At 40.7% G+C, this 12,429-nt stretch overlaps 1 protein-coding gene across 1 annotated transcript; it reads right to left on the minus strand.

The window, feature by feature from the left end:
* Positions 1-8,512: 8,512 nt before the first annotated feature.
* Positions 8,513-12,429, minus strand: LOC147283536 (uncharacterized). Its single transcript, XM_086244000.1, has 3 exons — positions 11,592-12,429; positions 10,328-10,475; positions 8,513-8,525 (listed from the first exon to the last, which is right to left on the minus strand). Exons 1-3 carry the CDS (start codon positions 12,427-12,429, stop codon positions 8,513-8,515), a joined length of 999 nt encoding a protein of 332 aa, XP_086100126.1.

The following is a 12,429-nucleotide window of genomic DNA, read 5'->3' on the forward strand; positions in this document are numbered from 1 at the left end:
CTTTTATCTAGACTCCACATAATGAACTACAATTCTCTCAAGATCAAGTAGGGCTTACTCGGGGTTGTAATGGAGGCTTAGGTTAGGATAAGGTAATGAAGTGAAACGGATAACAAAGGGCTACAGACTATGGATTTGCTCAAAAGTAGAGGCATTCCTTGCATAATTTGTAATCATAGTCTTGAATTCGAACACTTTTCTTTTTCATCCTTTGAAATCGTTCGTTCCCTTAACAACACTTCTTTTTTTTTTTTTAGGGAACGACACATTCTTAAGCACGATTCCTTCTCTTCCAAGCTATGCACACACATTTCTTTTTAAACTCACAGCTTCATTAGCTCAATGCAAATCCATCAGTAAGGTAAACAGGTTGAGGAGTGAAACTCCCCCAAACTTAGGGTTTGGTATAGGGGTAAACAAAGAAAAGGTCATTAGGCTCAAATTGTTTGACTAGGGTTATAACACAGGGTAGGCCCTAGGCTATGGGTTAAAAACAAACAAGGCCTAATATCATCTCCTAAGATTCATGTAGTTATATCCATGCTTTGAATTGAATAAGAGAGAAGTTCTAGCTTATTGATTCACAAATATATTCCAAGTACTTAATCAAAAGAAAGAATAATGAGATCACAACAACTTTATATGAAACGAAAATTTTTAGAGTAATGTAAACACTCAAGAATTGAAGTACAGAGCTCAAAAGCTCACTTAGGTCATACAAGTCTACTCTATTAAGTATATGCATCTCTAGTCATGTAAGTTATCACTTAAGTTCACGAAAACAAGGCCTACTTGATAGAGTTGTAAAGCATGTTATGAACCAATACTAGAGATAGACGAATTCATACTATATAGTCAAGCTAGACATGCCCATAATAGAAATACAATCAATCAGTTGGGGACTCAAAACAACAAAATAAACAAAAAGACTCAAAATTTTTTTTTTTTTTTTAAATGCAATGCATTCCCCACCCCCAAACTTAAAAGAAACATTGTCCTCAATGTTAAATGAAAGACAAATGTAATGCACAATATAATAAACAGAGGAAGGGAAAAACAATAAATAAAACAAATCTACTTAAATGAGCGAAAAGAGGGTGAAAACGTACCTTGGCTGGTGTGAAAAGGCTCGCCCATGCATAAGTACCAAATCACCTCCTCGTCGTCATCCATCCCTTGGGTTGCCTCCCAAGAAGCGCTAAGTTTCACGTCTTCAGCCAGACCTAGTCTTGTACTAGTGATGAGTGTGCATTTTGCATCACTTTATGATACTAATTCCTTAACCTAGAGTGTTAGAACTCGCTATTTTGTGTTTCTTGTCTTGTTTTTGTGTTTTCAGGTCAAATGAAGCAGAAATGAGAAAAAGAAGCAAATGGAGCCATTTTGGGACATTTCCTGGTCAAACCAGGAAAACGAGTGAAATCCTGGTCAAACCAGGAAAAGTGCAGAAATCCTAGTCAAATGAGGATTCCTAGTCACACTAGGAAACATCAAGTCTAGAACCATCATTGCGGAGCCAGAAATGTGAAATCCTGATTCAAACAGGAAATCCTGGTTGAACTAGGAAACCTAACCCAACTAGGGAAAGGAGTCCTAGTGACACTAGGAGACCCCAGGGGCAATATGGTCATTACGAGAAGTCGAAATGGATAAGGAATCTCTCATTCTCAAGAAATCCTAGTTGCACCAGGAAATGTTTTTCAAGGTTCCAGAAGCTTCCAGAAGGTGGTGGAAATCCATGGAAATGAATGGAGGGAAGAAATGAATTTGAATTCAAATGAAAATGAGGGGCAAAATGGGAAGTCAAAAGTGGAGGGCCCATGGGCCCTAGGGATGCCGAACCAAGTGGGCCATGCATGCACATGCATGGGCCCAAACCCTAGCAGCCCAAAAGCCACACGCAAGGAGGAAGATGGCAGCCCATGCATGCGCATGCATGCCATGCAAACCCTAGCAAGACAAGGGGCCATGCGCAAGCCCAAAGTGACAAGCCCAAGGTGGAAGCCCATGGAGTGAAACCCTAGCCCATCTTGTGCAAGCTACTGAAGCCCAACATGGAAGCCCAACATGCAAGCCCAAAGCCCAAGACTACCAGCCCAAACACCAAGGAGGGACCCTAGCAAGGCTAGGCGTGAGCCACTCAAGCCCAAAAGGGAGCAGCCCATCACGCCAAGGCCTGATCAGCTAGCCCTAGATGAAGCCGCAAGGCACTAGGAGAGCAAACCCTAGCCAGCCGCAACTTGCTCTTCCTTGCCTCTCAAGGAAGGCTTCTCCTATTTAAATCCCCTCATTCAGACTTTTAGAGAACATTATTTTCTCTCCTCCTCCAGCCGAAATCACTCTCTCCCCCTTCTAGTTTTATTTTTCTGTTTTAGGGTTTTAGTTTCAACTTTTATTTCTCTTGTAAGGTGAGCCGAATTCAGAGAGAGACTTAGAGAGAGGGTGGCGTGACAAGTGAGAGGGAAGGACCACCTGCTGCCGCAAGCCCAAGCTCACCTTGCCGTGAGCCAATTGCTTGTGTTAGGTGCCTCTTTCTTCCTCTCTCCTTGCCGCAGCCCCCATTGGTTGCACCTCTGATTTTTGTTTTCTTTTTCATTCTAGTTTCAGATTTAATGTTGGATATTGGTTTCTGAATTTATTTAAATTAAGTTTCTGAATTTAATTAGTTTATAGCTTTGGTTCTGATTTTAATTAGTTGTTATTTAATCTATGCAATCTGATTTTATTTAGTTATCTCTTTATTGCTTTCAATTCATGTTGCTGAGTTCCGTTTGTTTATGCTTTTAATTTCTTTAATCTTGCGTTTCTGATTTCCGTTAACAAGCATGAATTGAGATTTTATTTATTTGTTGCTGTTTTGTTTCTTTTATTTGTTTTATTTAATTATGTAGGTTAGTTATTCTATCTTGCGTGTTAGTCGTAGGTTGATTAATGGATTCGTATGCTTTAACAAATCGTTTATCCGTCTCTTGGTCTGTTAGTTTGATGTTTGCGCATATTAAATTTCCACTATCTATTAGAACCCCCGTCACTAGTTGTTTGCATCCTTTGACTGGCCACTGTTATATTTTTTCCTAGAGCAAATTAAATAACTTTTTCTGAGCTCTAGGTTAACTCGCAAGTGCACGAATCGCGGAGTAGCAAAGCTTACAAATACGAGGTCGATCCCACAGGGAATTGTACTAGTGTACGATTACTAACTCAATTAAATTCAATTAACCCAACTCTGACTCACACACGCAAATGGGGGGTTTTGATTGGATTTTGAGACTAGACAAACTAACAGATAAATGACAAACTTTAAAATAACAACTGACTGAATTTGGATAAAACAATAATAAAGAAACACTAGGGGTCAGAATCCACCACTAGCATACCATTCACTCTACTATGGATATTAACAATCAATAGATAAACATGTTGACAAAGTTCGTCTACTAAAAGGTTTGGCTAGTCACTTTTAGCAATTACTCCCCTTACTGTGCATAAACTAAGAGCTTCTTGGGCCTTCCTTAGCCAGTTAACTTGCATGTTCCCTAGTTCTAAGCTAAGGCAGCTGTTACCCATGCAAGAGTCGTTACGATCTGTGAGAGTGACAAACACATAGCGCATGGCTCCAAATTAATGTACTGTATGTCATCTATGATCTCTTTTCTCATGAATATTATCTTAGGATACCCACTTGTTGCCTATTGAAACTATCATCCTTTCGAGCTTATTTAGTTTCACAACATATATCTAGATGCATGCAACCTAAGGTGATCAGTCAAAGATGCGAAACAAATAGATTCAATTTAAACAGAGATCCAAGATTTGTCAACATATAAACAATCAAAATATTAATAATCCATAGTAAAAGTGAACAGCAATGCTAGGGCTTCATCCTAGCCCTAGCCCAATATTCAGCTACACATAATTAAATTCACAAATAAATAATGCATAATTAAAATAATGGAAATAAAAATAAAAGAAAGGGAAGAAGAAATCAAGCCGGGGCAGCAAGGTGGAGGTGCGGCTGCAATGGTGGTGCGTAATGGGGCTGCTCGGCCTTGGGCTCCACGGCGAGGAGGCTGAGGTGCTCGGCAAGGTGGCAGCAAGGTGGTGATGGCGTGGCTGCTGGAGGTGGCTGCGGCTTGGTGGCGCAACTTGGTGGTGGTGGCTGCGGCTTCACTTGATCCTCCTTCTTCAGTTCAGCATAAAATAAAAGAAAGCACACAAGAAAAGGTGGCTGCTAGGTTCGGCCTCAAAAGAAAAGAAGAAGAATAAAAAGGAAGGGAGAGAAGGTGGCTGCGGCACAAGAAAAACAGGGTAGAGGGAAGCTGCTAGGGTTTGCGGCAAGAGGAGAGGAGAGAGGCTGCTAGGGCTACGAAAATTAAAAGAAATAGAAGAGAACTTCAGAACAGACCCCTTTTCTGATTTTTAGAGATATATTTATAGAGGGAAGTGGGGCTGAGATTTCTCTTTCTCTTCAATGTGGGATAAGTGCATTCCTTGCACACCAAGGCTTATAATTTTCGGCCAAGCATGGGCCTTGGGCTGATTTGGGCTCTTTTTGGGCGTAACTCCTTTTTCAGCTCGCGGAACTGCTGCACTACCTCCACTAAAATGGCCATATCTTGAGCTAGAAAACTCGGAATTGAAATCCGTAAAATTCCCTGCGAAGCTAACATCCGTATCTTTCCAACCATATATGGCATGCTACCTGATTCGTTCTGGAGAATTACAGAATTGCTGTCGAAATTGGTGCTCTTTTTTCCAGGGTTTTGACTTCTTTTTCAGCTAGGATTTCTTGGGCTTTGGCTTGTGGGCTGCATGACTTGGGCTTAAGTGACACACACCAGCCCCCTAGGGTTTTGCTTCATGGCTGCCACCTTCTAGCTTGCGCATTGGGCTTCATATTGGGCTGGTGCATGCATGCATGTATGGCCCCTCAGATTTCGGCATTTGCATAGGCCCATGGCCCACTTGACTTGTTGACTTTTCATAGTTGACCCTTGACCATTAACTTTGACTTCCCATTTTGCCCCTCATTTCCATTTGAATTCGAATTCATTTCTTCCCTCCATTTATTCCCATGGATGCCCACCACCTTCTAGAAGCTTCTGGAACCTTGACTTTGTAGAGTTGACTTTGACCAACATTTCCTAGTGTGACTAGGATTTCTTGTGAATGAAGGATTCCTTATCCATTTTGACTTCTCGTAATGACCATATTGCCCCTGGGGTCTCCTAGTGTCATTAGGACTCCTTTCCCTAGTTGGGTTAGGTTTCCTAGTTCAACCAGGATTTCATGTTCTAATCGGGATTTCTCATTTCTGGCTCCGCAATGATGGTTCTGAACTTGATGTTTCCTAGTGTGACTAGGAATCCTCATTCGACTAGGATTTCGGCCCCTTTCCTGGTTTGACCAGGATTTCTCTTGTTTTCCTAGTTTGACTAGGAAATGTCTAAAAATGGTCCTTTTGGCTCCTTTTCTCTTCTTTGCTCATTTTATCCTATAAGAACAAAAACAAACTAACAACACACAAAATATCGAGTTCTTGCACTCTGAGTTAGGGAGTTAGTATCATAAAATAGTGTAAAATGAGCACTCAACACACCCCCAAACTTAGATTTTGCTAGTCCTCGAGCAAAGAGAACAAAGAAAAGACTCAAGACAGACTCAAAACATCCCAACACATGACTTCATTAGCACAGCCATAAATAGCATAATCAAGCAAGATATATATAGAATTTATTCCTCAATCTCTAATAATGCTCCAATTAACATACCTTATTCCTCCATGAAATATATAGACCATCCTTGACACAACCTCAAGTGGTTAGACAAACAAGACTAAATCAGCATACACAAAATAGATTCAACTTCAATTCTCACTAAGGCATACTCTCAACAATAAAACGCTCAGATATTGGGTCAATACGTGCACTCAAGTATATGTGAGAGATGATATGATAAACAAATACAAAAAGCTCACATATTAATCATGAAAGAAAGGCAAAAAGAAACAAAAACATTGATCTCAATAGAAGGAATTAAAATACTTGGAACAGAATCAATAACCATAAGCTTCCCTTTTATCTAGACTCCACATAATGAACCACATTTCTCCCAAGATCAAATAGGACTTTTATGTGGGTTGTAATGGAGGCTTAGGTTAGGATAAGGTATTTAAATGAAACGGATAACAAAGGGCTACAGACTATGGATTTGCACCAAACAATAATGGAGGCATTCCTTCATAATTTTGCACTCATAGCTCGAATTCGAACACCTTTCCACTTCCATCTTTTGAAATCGTCCCTTCCCTTTGATTTTTGATTCTTGATTGATTTTTTTTTTTTTTTTTTTTTTTTTTTTTTTTTTTTGTGTGGAAAGGGAACGACAAACACTCTTAAGCACAATTCATTCTCTTCCAAGCTATGCACACACATTTCATTTTAACCTCACAGCTTCATTAGCTCAATGCAAATCCATCAGTAAGGTAAACAGGTTGAGGAGTGAAACTCCCCCAAACTTAGGGTTTGGTATAAGGGTGAACAAAGAAAAGGTCATTAGGCTCAAAATGTTTGACTAGGGTTATAACACAGGGTAGGCTTTAGGCTATGGGTTAAAAACAAACAAGGCCTAATATCATCTCCTAAGATTCATGTAGTTATATCCATGCTTTGAATAGAATAAGAGAGAAGTTCTAGCTTTTTGATTCACAATTATATTCCAAGTACTTAATCAAAAGAAAGAATAATGAGATCACAACGACTTTATATGACAAGAAAATATTAGAGTAATGTTAACACTCAAGAATTGAAGTACAGGGCTCAAAAGCTCACTTAGGTCATACAAGTCTACTCTATTAAGTATATGCATCTCTAAGCATGCAAGTCATCACTTAAGCTCATGAAAACAAGGCCACAAGTCCATAGAGTTGTAAAGCATGTTACGAAACAATACTAGATAAAGAAGAATACATACTATATATACAAGCTAGACATGCTCAAAATAACCATACATAATGAAATCAATTAGTTGGGGACTCAAGACTCAAAACAAACAAAAACACTCAAAAAAAATTTTTTTTTTTTTTTTTTACACACTAAAAACGAAAAATGCGTTGCATTCCCCACCCCCAAACTTAAAAGAAACATTGTCCTCAATGTTTAAATGAAAGACAGATGTAATGCACATTATAATGAAAAGAGGAAGGGAAAAACAACAAATAAAAAAACTACTGAACTGAGCAAAGAGAGGGTGAAAACGTACCTTGGCTGATATGAAAATGGCTCGCCCACGCATATGTACAAAATCACCTCCTCCTCGTCATCCATCCCTTGGGTTGCCTCCCAAGAAGCGCTAAGTTTCACGTCTTCAGCCAGACCTAGTCTTGTACTAGAAATCAATTTTTTCTTGGTTCAGCTCAAAATCAGGTTCAAGGAAAGGCTTCACACGATGACCATTGACCTTAAATATGTTCCCATTCTTCGGATTCTTGATTTCAACTGTACCATAGGGAAACACTCTAATCACCTCATAAGGTCCGGTCCATCTCGAACGCAACTTGCCTGGGAAGAGACGTAATCTTGTATCATATAATAACACCTTCCCTCCAACAAAGAATTCTCGCGGACGTAGCTTCTTATCATGGTACCTCTTGGTCCTTTCCTTGTACAACTTAGCATTCTCATATGCGAAATGTCGTATTTCCTCCAGCTCGCTAAGTTGCAACTTTCTTTTCTCACCAGCGGCATGAATATCAAAATTGAACTTCTTAATCGCCCAATATGCCTTATGCTCAAGCTCAACTGGTAAATGACAAGCTTTCCCATAGATCAGTCGAAACGGAGACATTCCAATGGGCGTCTTGTAAGCAGTGCGATAAGCCCATAATGCATCATTAAGCTTGGTAGACCAATCCTTCCTATTGGCGAGCACTGTTCTTTCCAGAATGAACTTGATCTCACGATTCGATATTTCCACTTGCCCACTCGTCTGAGGATGATAGGGAGTAGCCACTTTATGCCTTATTCCATACTTCTTCATCACGGCCTCAAACAGCTTATTGCAAAAATGCGACCCCCCATCACTAATGATTGCTCTCGGGGTACCAAATCGGGCAAAGATATTGGTCTTAAGGAAATTCAAGACCACTCGAGCATCATTAGTCCTACAAGCGACAGCTTCCACCCACTTAGACACATAATCAACTCCAACCAGAATGTACTCGTATCCAAAAGAAGATGGAAATGGTCCCATGAAATCTATACCCCAAACATCAAAGATCTCAACTTCCAACATAAAGTTCAGCGGCATTTGATCACGAGCAGAAATATTTCCCATCTTCTGACATCTATCGCATGTGAGGTAAAACTGATGACAGTCATGAAAAATAGTGGGCCAAAAGAAACCTGCCTGAAGAATCTTGTAAGCGGTCTTAGTCCCTCCACCATGGCCTCCACATTCTTTAGAATGACACATCTCAATGATATTCCTCTGCTCCAATTCCGGTACACATCGTCTAATCAACTGATCTGACCCATATTTGAACAAATAAGGATCATCCCACACATACTGTCTGACATCATGCAAAAACTTCTTCCTTTGGTAGTGTGTCAGATCATTGGGCAACACTCCACTTGCTAAATAATTAGCTATGTCAGCATACCATGGAGTAGTCAAGATGGCAAAAAGCTGCTCGTCCGGGAATGACTCTCGTAACGGTAGTGTGTCCTCTTCAGACTGTTCCTCATTGACGAGTCTACTCAAATGGTCTGCTACCACATTCTCATAACCTTTCTTATCCTTGATCTCAATATCAAATTCCTGTAGCAACAGAGTCCATCTAATCAACCTCGGCTTTGCATCTTTCTTGTTCAGCAAATACTTGAGAGCGGCATGATCCGTGTAGATGGTGATCTTAGACCCAATCAAATAACTTCTAAATTTCTCCAAGGCAAAGATCACAGCAAGCAACTCCTTCTCTGTAGTAGAATAGTTCAACTGTGCATCATTCAGAGTCCTGCTTGCATAATAAATCACATGTGGCAGCTTATCAACTCTCTGACCCAAAACTGCTCCAACAGCATAGTCACTTGCATCACACATGAGCTCAAACGGCAGGTTCCAATCAGGTGGCATAATGATCGGAGCAGAAGTGAGTAGCTTCTTCAATTTGTTAAAGGCAATCAAGCAATCCTCATTAAACTCGAAATTCACCTCTTTTTGCAATAAGGTACACAAAGGCCTGGAGATCTTGGAAAAATCCTTGATGAACCTCCTATAAAACCCAGCATGGCCTAGGAAACTTCTTACTTCTTTAACACTCGATGGAGGCGGCAATCTCTGTATCACATCAATCTTGGCTTTATCAACTTGTATGCCCTCTTTCGAAATCACATGACCCAATACTATCCCTTGTTGGACCATAAAATGACATTTTTCCCAATTAAGCACTAGATTGGCTTCTTGACATCTTTTCAGAACTAAAGACAAATTATCCAGACATGCATCAAAAGATGAACCAAAAACAGAGAAATCATCCATAAATACCTCAATGATTCGTTCCACCATGTCAGAGAAAATAGACATCATGCATCTCTGAAACGTTGCAGGCGCATTGCACAATCCGAATGGCATCCTCCTATAAGCAAACGTACCAAATGGACATGTGAACGTGGTCTTCTCTTGATCCTCGGGTGCAATAGCAATCTGATTGTACCCACTATACCCATCCAAAAAACAATAGTGACTATGGCCGGCCAACCTTTCCAACATCTGGTCAATAAATGGCAAAGGAAAATGATCCTTCCTTGTTGCGGTGTTAAGCTTTCGATAATCAATACAAACACGCCAACCGGTTTGTGTCCTTTGGGGAACCAACTCATTATGCTCATTCTTCACCACAGTAATACCACTTTTCTTCGGCACCACTTGAACAGGACTAACCCACTTCGAATCACTGATAGGATAAATAATACCAACATCCAACAATTTGATTACCTCATTACGCACAACTTCCTTCAGAGTTGGATTCAGTCTTCTTTGGGCATCACGAGTAGGCTTAGATTCCTCCTCAAGTAAAATTCTGTGCATACACACTGTGGGTGAGATTCCCTTGATATCGGCTATGGTCCATCCCAATGCTAACCGATTTTCCTTCAGAATTCTCAAGAGTCTTTCTTCCTCGCTTGCACTCAAATTAGCTGCAATAATCACAGGCAAGGTCTCATTCTCTCCCAAAAATGCATATTTCAAATGCTCCGGTAACGGTTTCAGCTCCAACTTAGGTGCTTGCTCAATAGAGGGAAGCGTTTTCTGATTAGTGGGTACTAACATTTCAAACTGGTTGAACCACTTATTTCTGAGAGGTCGGGTGCCTTCCAAACGTGTAGGAGTTGCTTCCACATTTTCTTCCAACTCATTAGACTCTGGTGTTCCCAAAGCAACCTCCAATGTATCTTCTGCAAGGCTAGTGTCGCACACTTCCTCAACCAATGGATCCAAACTATCAATCCTCAAGCAATCATCCTCCTCCTTTGGATACCTCATTGCACCAAAAACATCAAACTCAACTGTTTCACCAAGTACAGACATTGTCAACTTCCCATTACTCACATCAATCTTGGTGTTCGCTGTGGCCATGAACGGTCTTCCCAATATGATCGGTAGCTCATTACCTCTAATTGGGGTATCCTCCATTTCAAGAATGATAAAATCAGCGGGCATGATTAAATCTGCAACCCGAACCAGCACATCTTCAACCACACCTTTCGGAACCTTTACTGAACGATCTGCCAATTGAAGAGTAACACTAGTTGGTTTAAGATCTCCTATGCCCAACTGTGCGAAAACTGAATACGGCATCAAATTTATACTTGCTCCCAAATCCAGCAATGCCTTCTCAAACTTGTGATCCCCAACCAAACATGGGATCGTAAAACTGCCAGGGTCTTTCAACTTTGGTGGCAGCTTCCTTTGCAAAACAGCACTGACTTCTTCACTTAGACACACCTGCTCATGTTCTTTGAACTTCCTCTTGTGTGTGCACAATTCCTTCAAAAACTTGGCATACTTAGGAATCTGCTGAATAGCGTCAAGCAAAGGAATGTTGATTTCCACTTTCTTAAACATCTCCAAAATTTCCTTGGCTTGCTCATCCTTATTCTGCTTCCATTGACGTTGAGGGAAAGGCAACGGAGCTCTTGGAATAGAGGAAGTAATCTCGGCCTTCTTGCTAGCACGCGTAGCAACGTGCTTTTCTTGTTTCTTTCTTTCCTCCTCTTCCTCATCCTTAACCTTAACTTTATCCCTCTTGTACTTTTCCACTTGTTCAGGATCTAGCACCTCAACTTCATCCTTATTGCCTGGATTATCACCTCGAGTAGTGCCCACTTTGTTGTCAATCACTTTCCCACTTCTCAAAGTAGTGATTGCTTCGGCCTTATCCTGAATTGGTGCACCCTTTACCACTTTGTCCAAGGTCAAAGTCACTTGTTCCAATTGGGCTTCCAAATTCGAGATAGCTTTAGCTGTGACACTCAACTGCTCCTCAGTCTTATTCATAAACGTCTTAGTATCATTAGACATCGAAGCTGTACTCTGGGCTAATGTAGCCATCATGTCCTCCAAATAAGTACTTCGTTGCTTAACAGGGGACTGTACACTCGGTCTAACTTGAACTTTTTCAACCTCAAAACATGACTCTCCATGTGATGGCCTAGCTTCCTGATTTGCCATCAGAACCTGCATCATTTGCTTAAGTTCAGACATCTCAGCTTCCATAGCTGATTTCTTTTCCACTCTTTTCCGTCTATTCCACTGTTGTGAATTCAACGCCAATGTATCAAAGAGTGTCCATGCTTCCTCAAAAGTCTTCTTTCTCAGTGCTCCTCCACATGTCATATCCACCATATTACGATCTTGATCCAACAGACCCTCATAAAAGTACTCAATCTGCATCCATGGGGCAAAATTATGGTGTGGACACGAAGTCAGAAGCTCTTGGTACCTTTCCCAACTCTCATGAAACACTTCGTCCTCTGATTGTGTAAACCCTAAGATCTGCTTCCTCATGATGATAGTCTTGCTAACTGGATAGAACCTCAGAAGAAACTTAGATGCCAGTTCCTCCCATGTTCTAATAGAAGCGACCTGCAAGGAAAACAACCAATGTTTAGCTTTATCTTTAAGAGAGAATGGAAATAACCTTAACTTTCTTTGATCATCGCTCAACCCCCTCAGCTTGCCAATCTCGCATATCGCATGAAATTCCTTAAGATGCACGTAGGGATCCTCTCCTTCTAACCCATGAAATGATGGAAGAAGTTTGATTGTCCCACTTGAAAGTTCAAAATCAGCTTCCACTTGAGAGTAAGCAATGCACGTTGGTTGAGCTAGAAGTGTTGGAGACGAATAATCACTCAAAGGTATTCTCAT

Source organism: Dryas octopetala, chromosome 5, assembly GCF_963921425.1.
Source record: "Dryas octopetala chromosome 5, drDryOcto1.1, whole genome shotgun sequence".
NCBI lineage: Eukaryota > Viridiplantae > Streptophyta > Magnoliopsida > Rosales > Rosaceae > Dryas > Dryas octopetala.

Excerpts from the sequence above, each read along its gene's own strand:
- LOC147283536 (XM_086244000.1), bottom strand. The coding sequence starts at position 12,429 with ATGAGAATACCTTTGAGTGATTATTCGTCTCCAACACTTCTAGCTCAA. Across the intron at positions 10,476-11,591 it reads GATGGCTACATTAGCCCAGA|TGTGCGACACTAGCCTTGCA; the intron begins GTACAGCTTCGA and ends TGGTTGAGGAAG.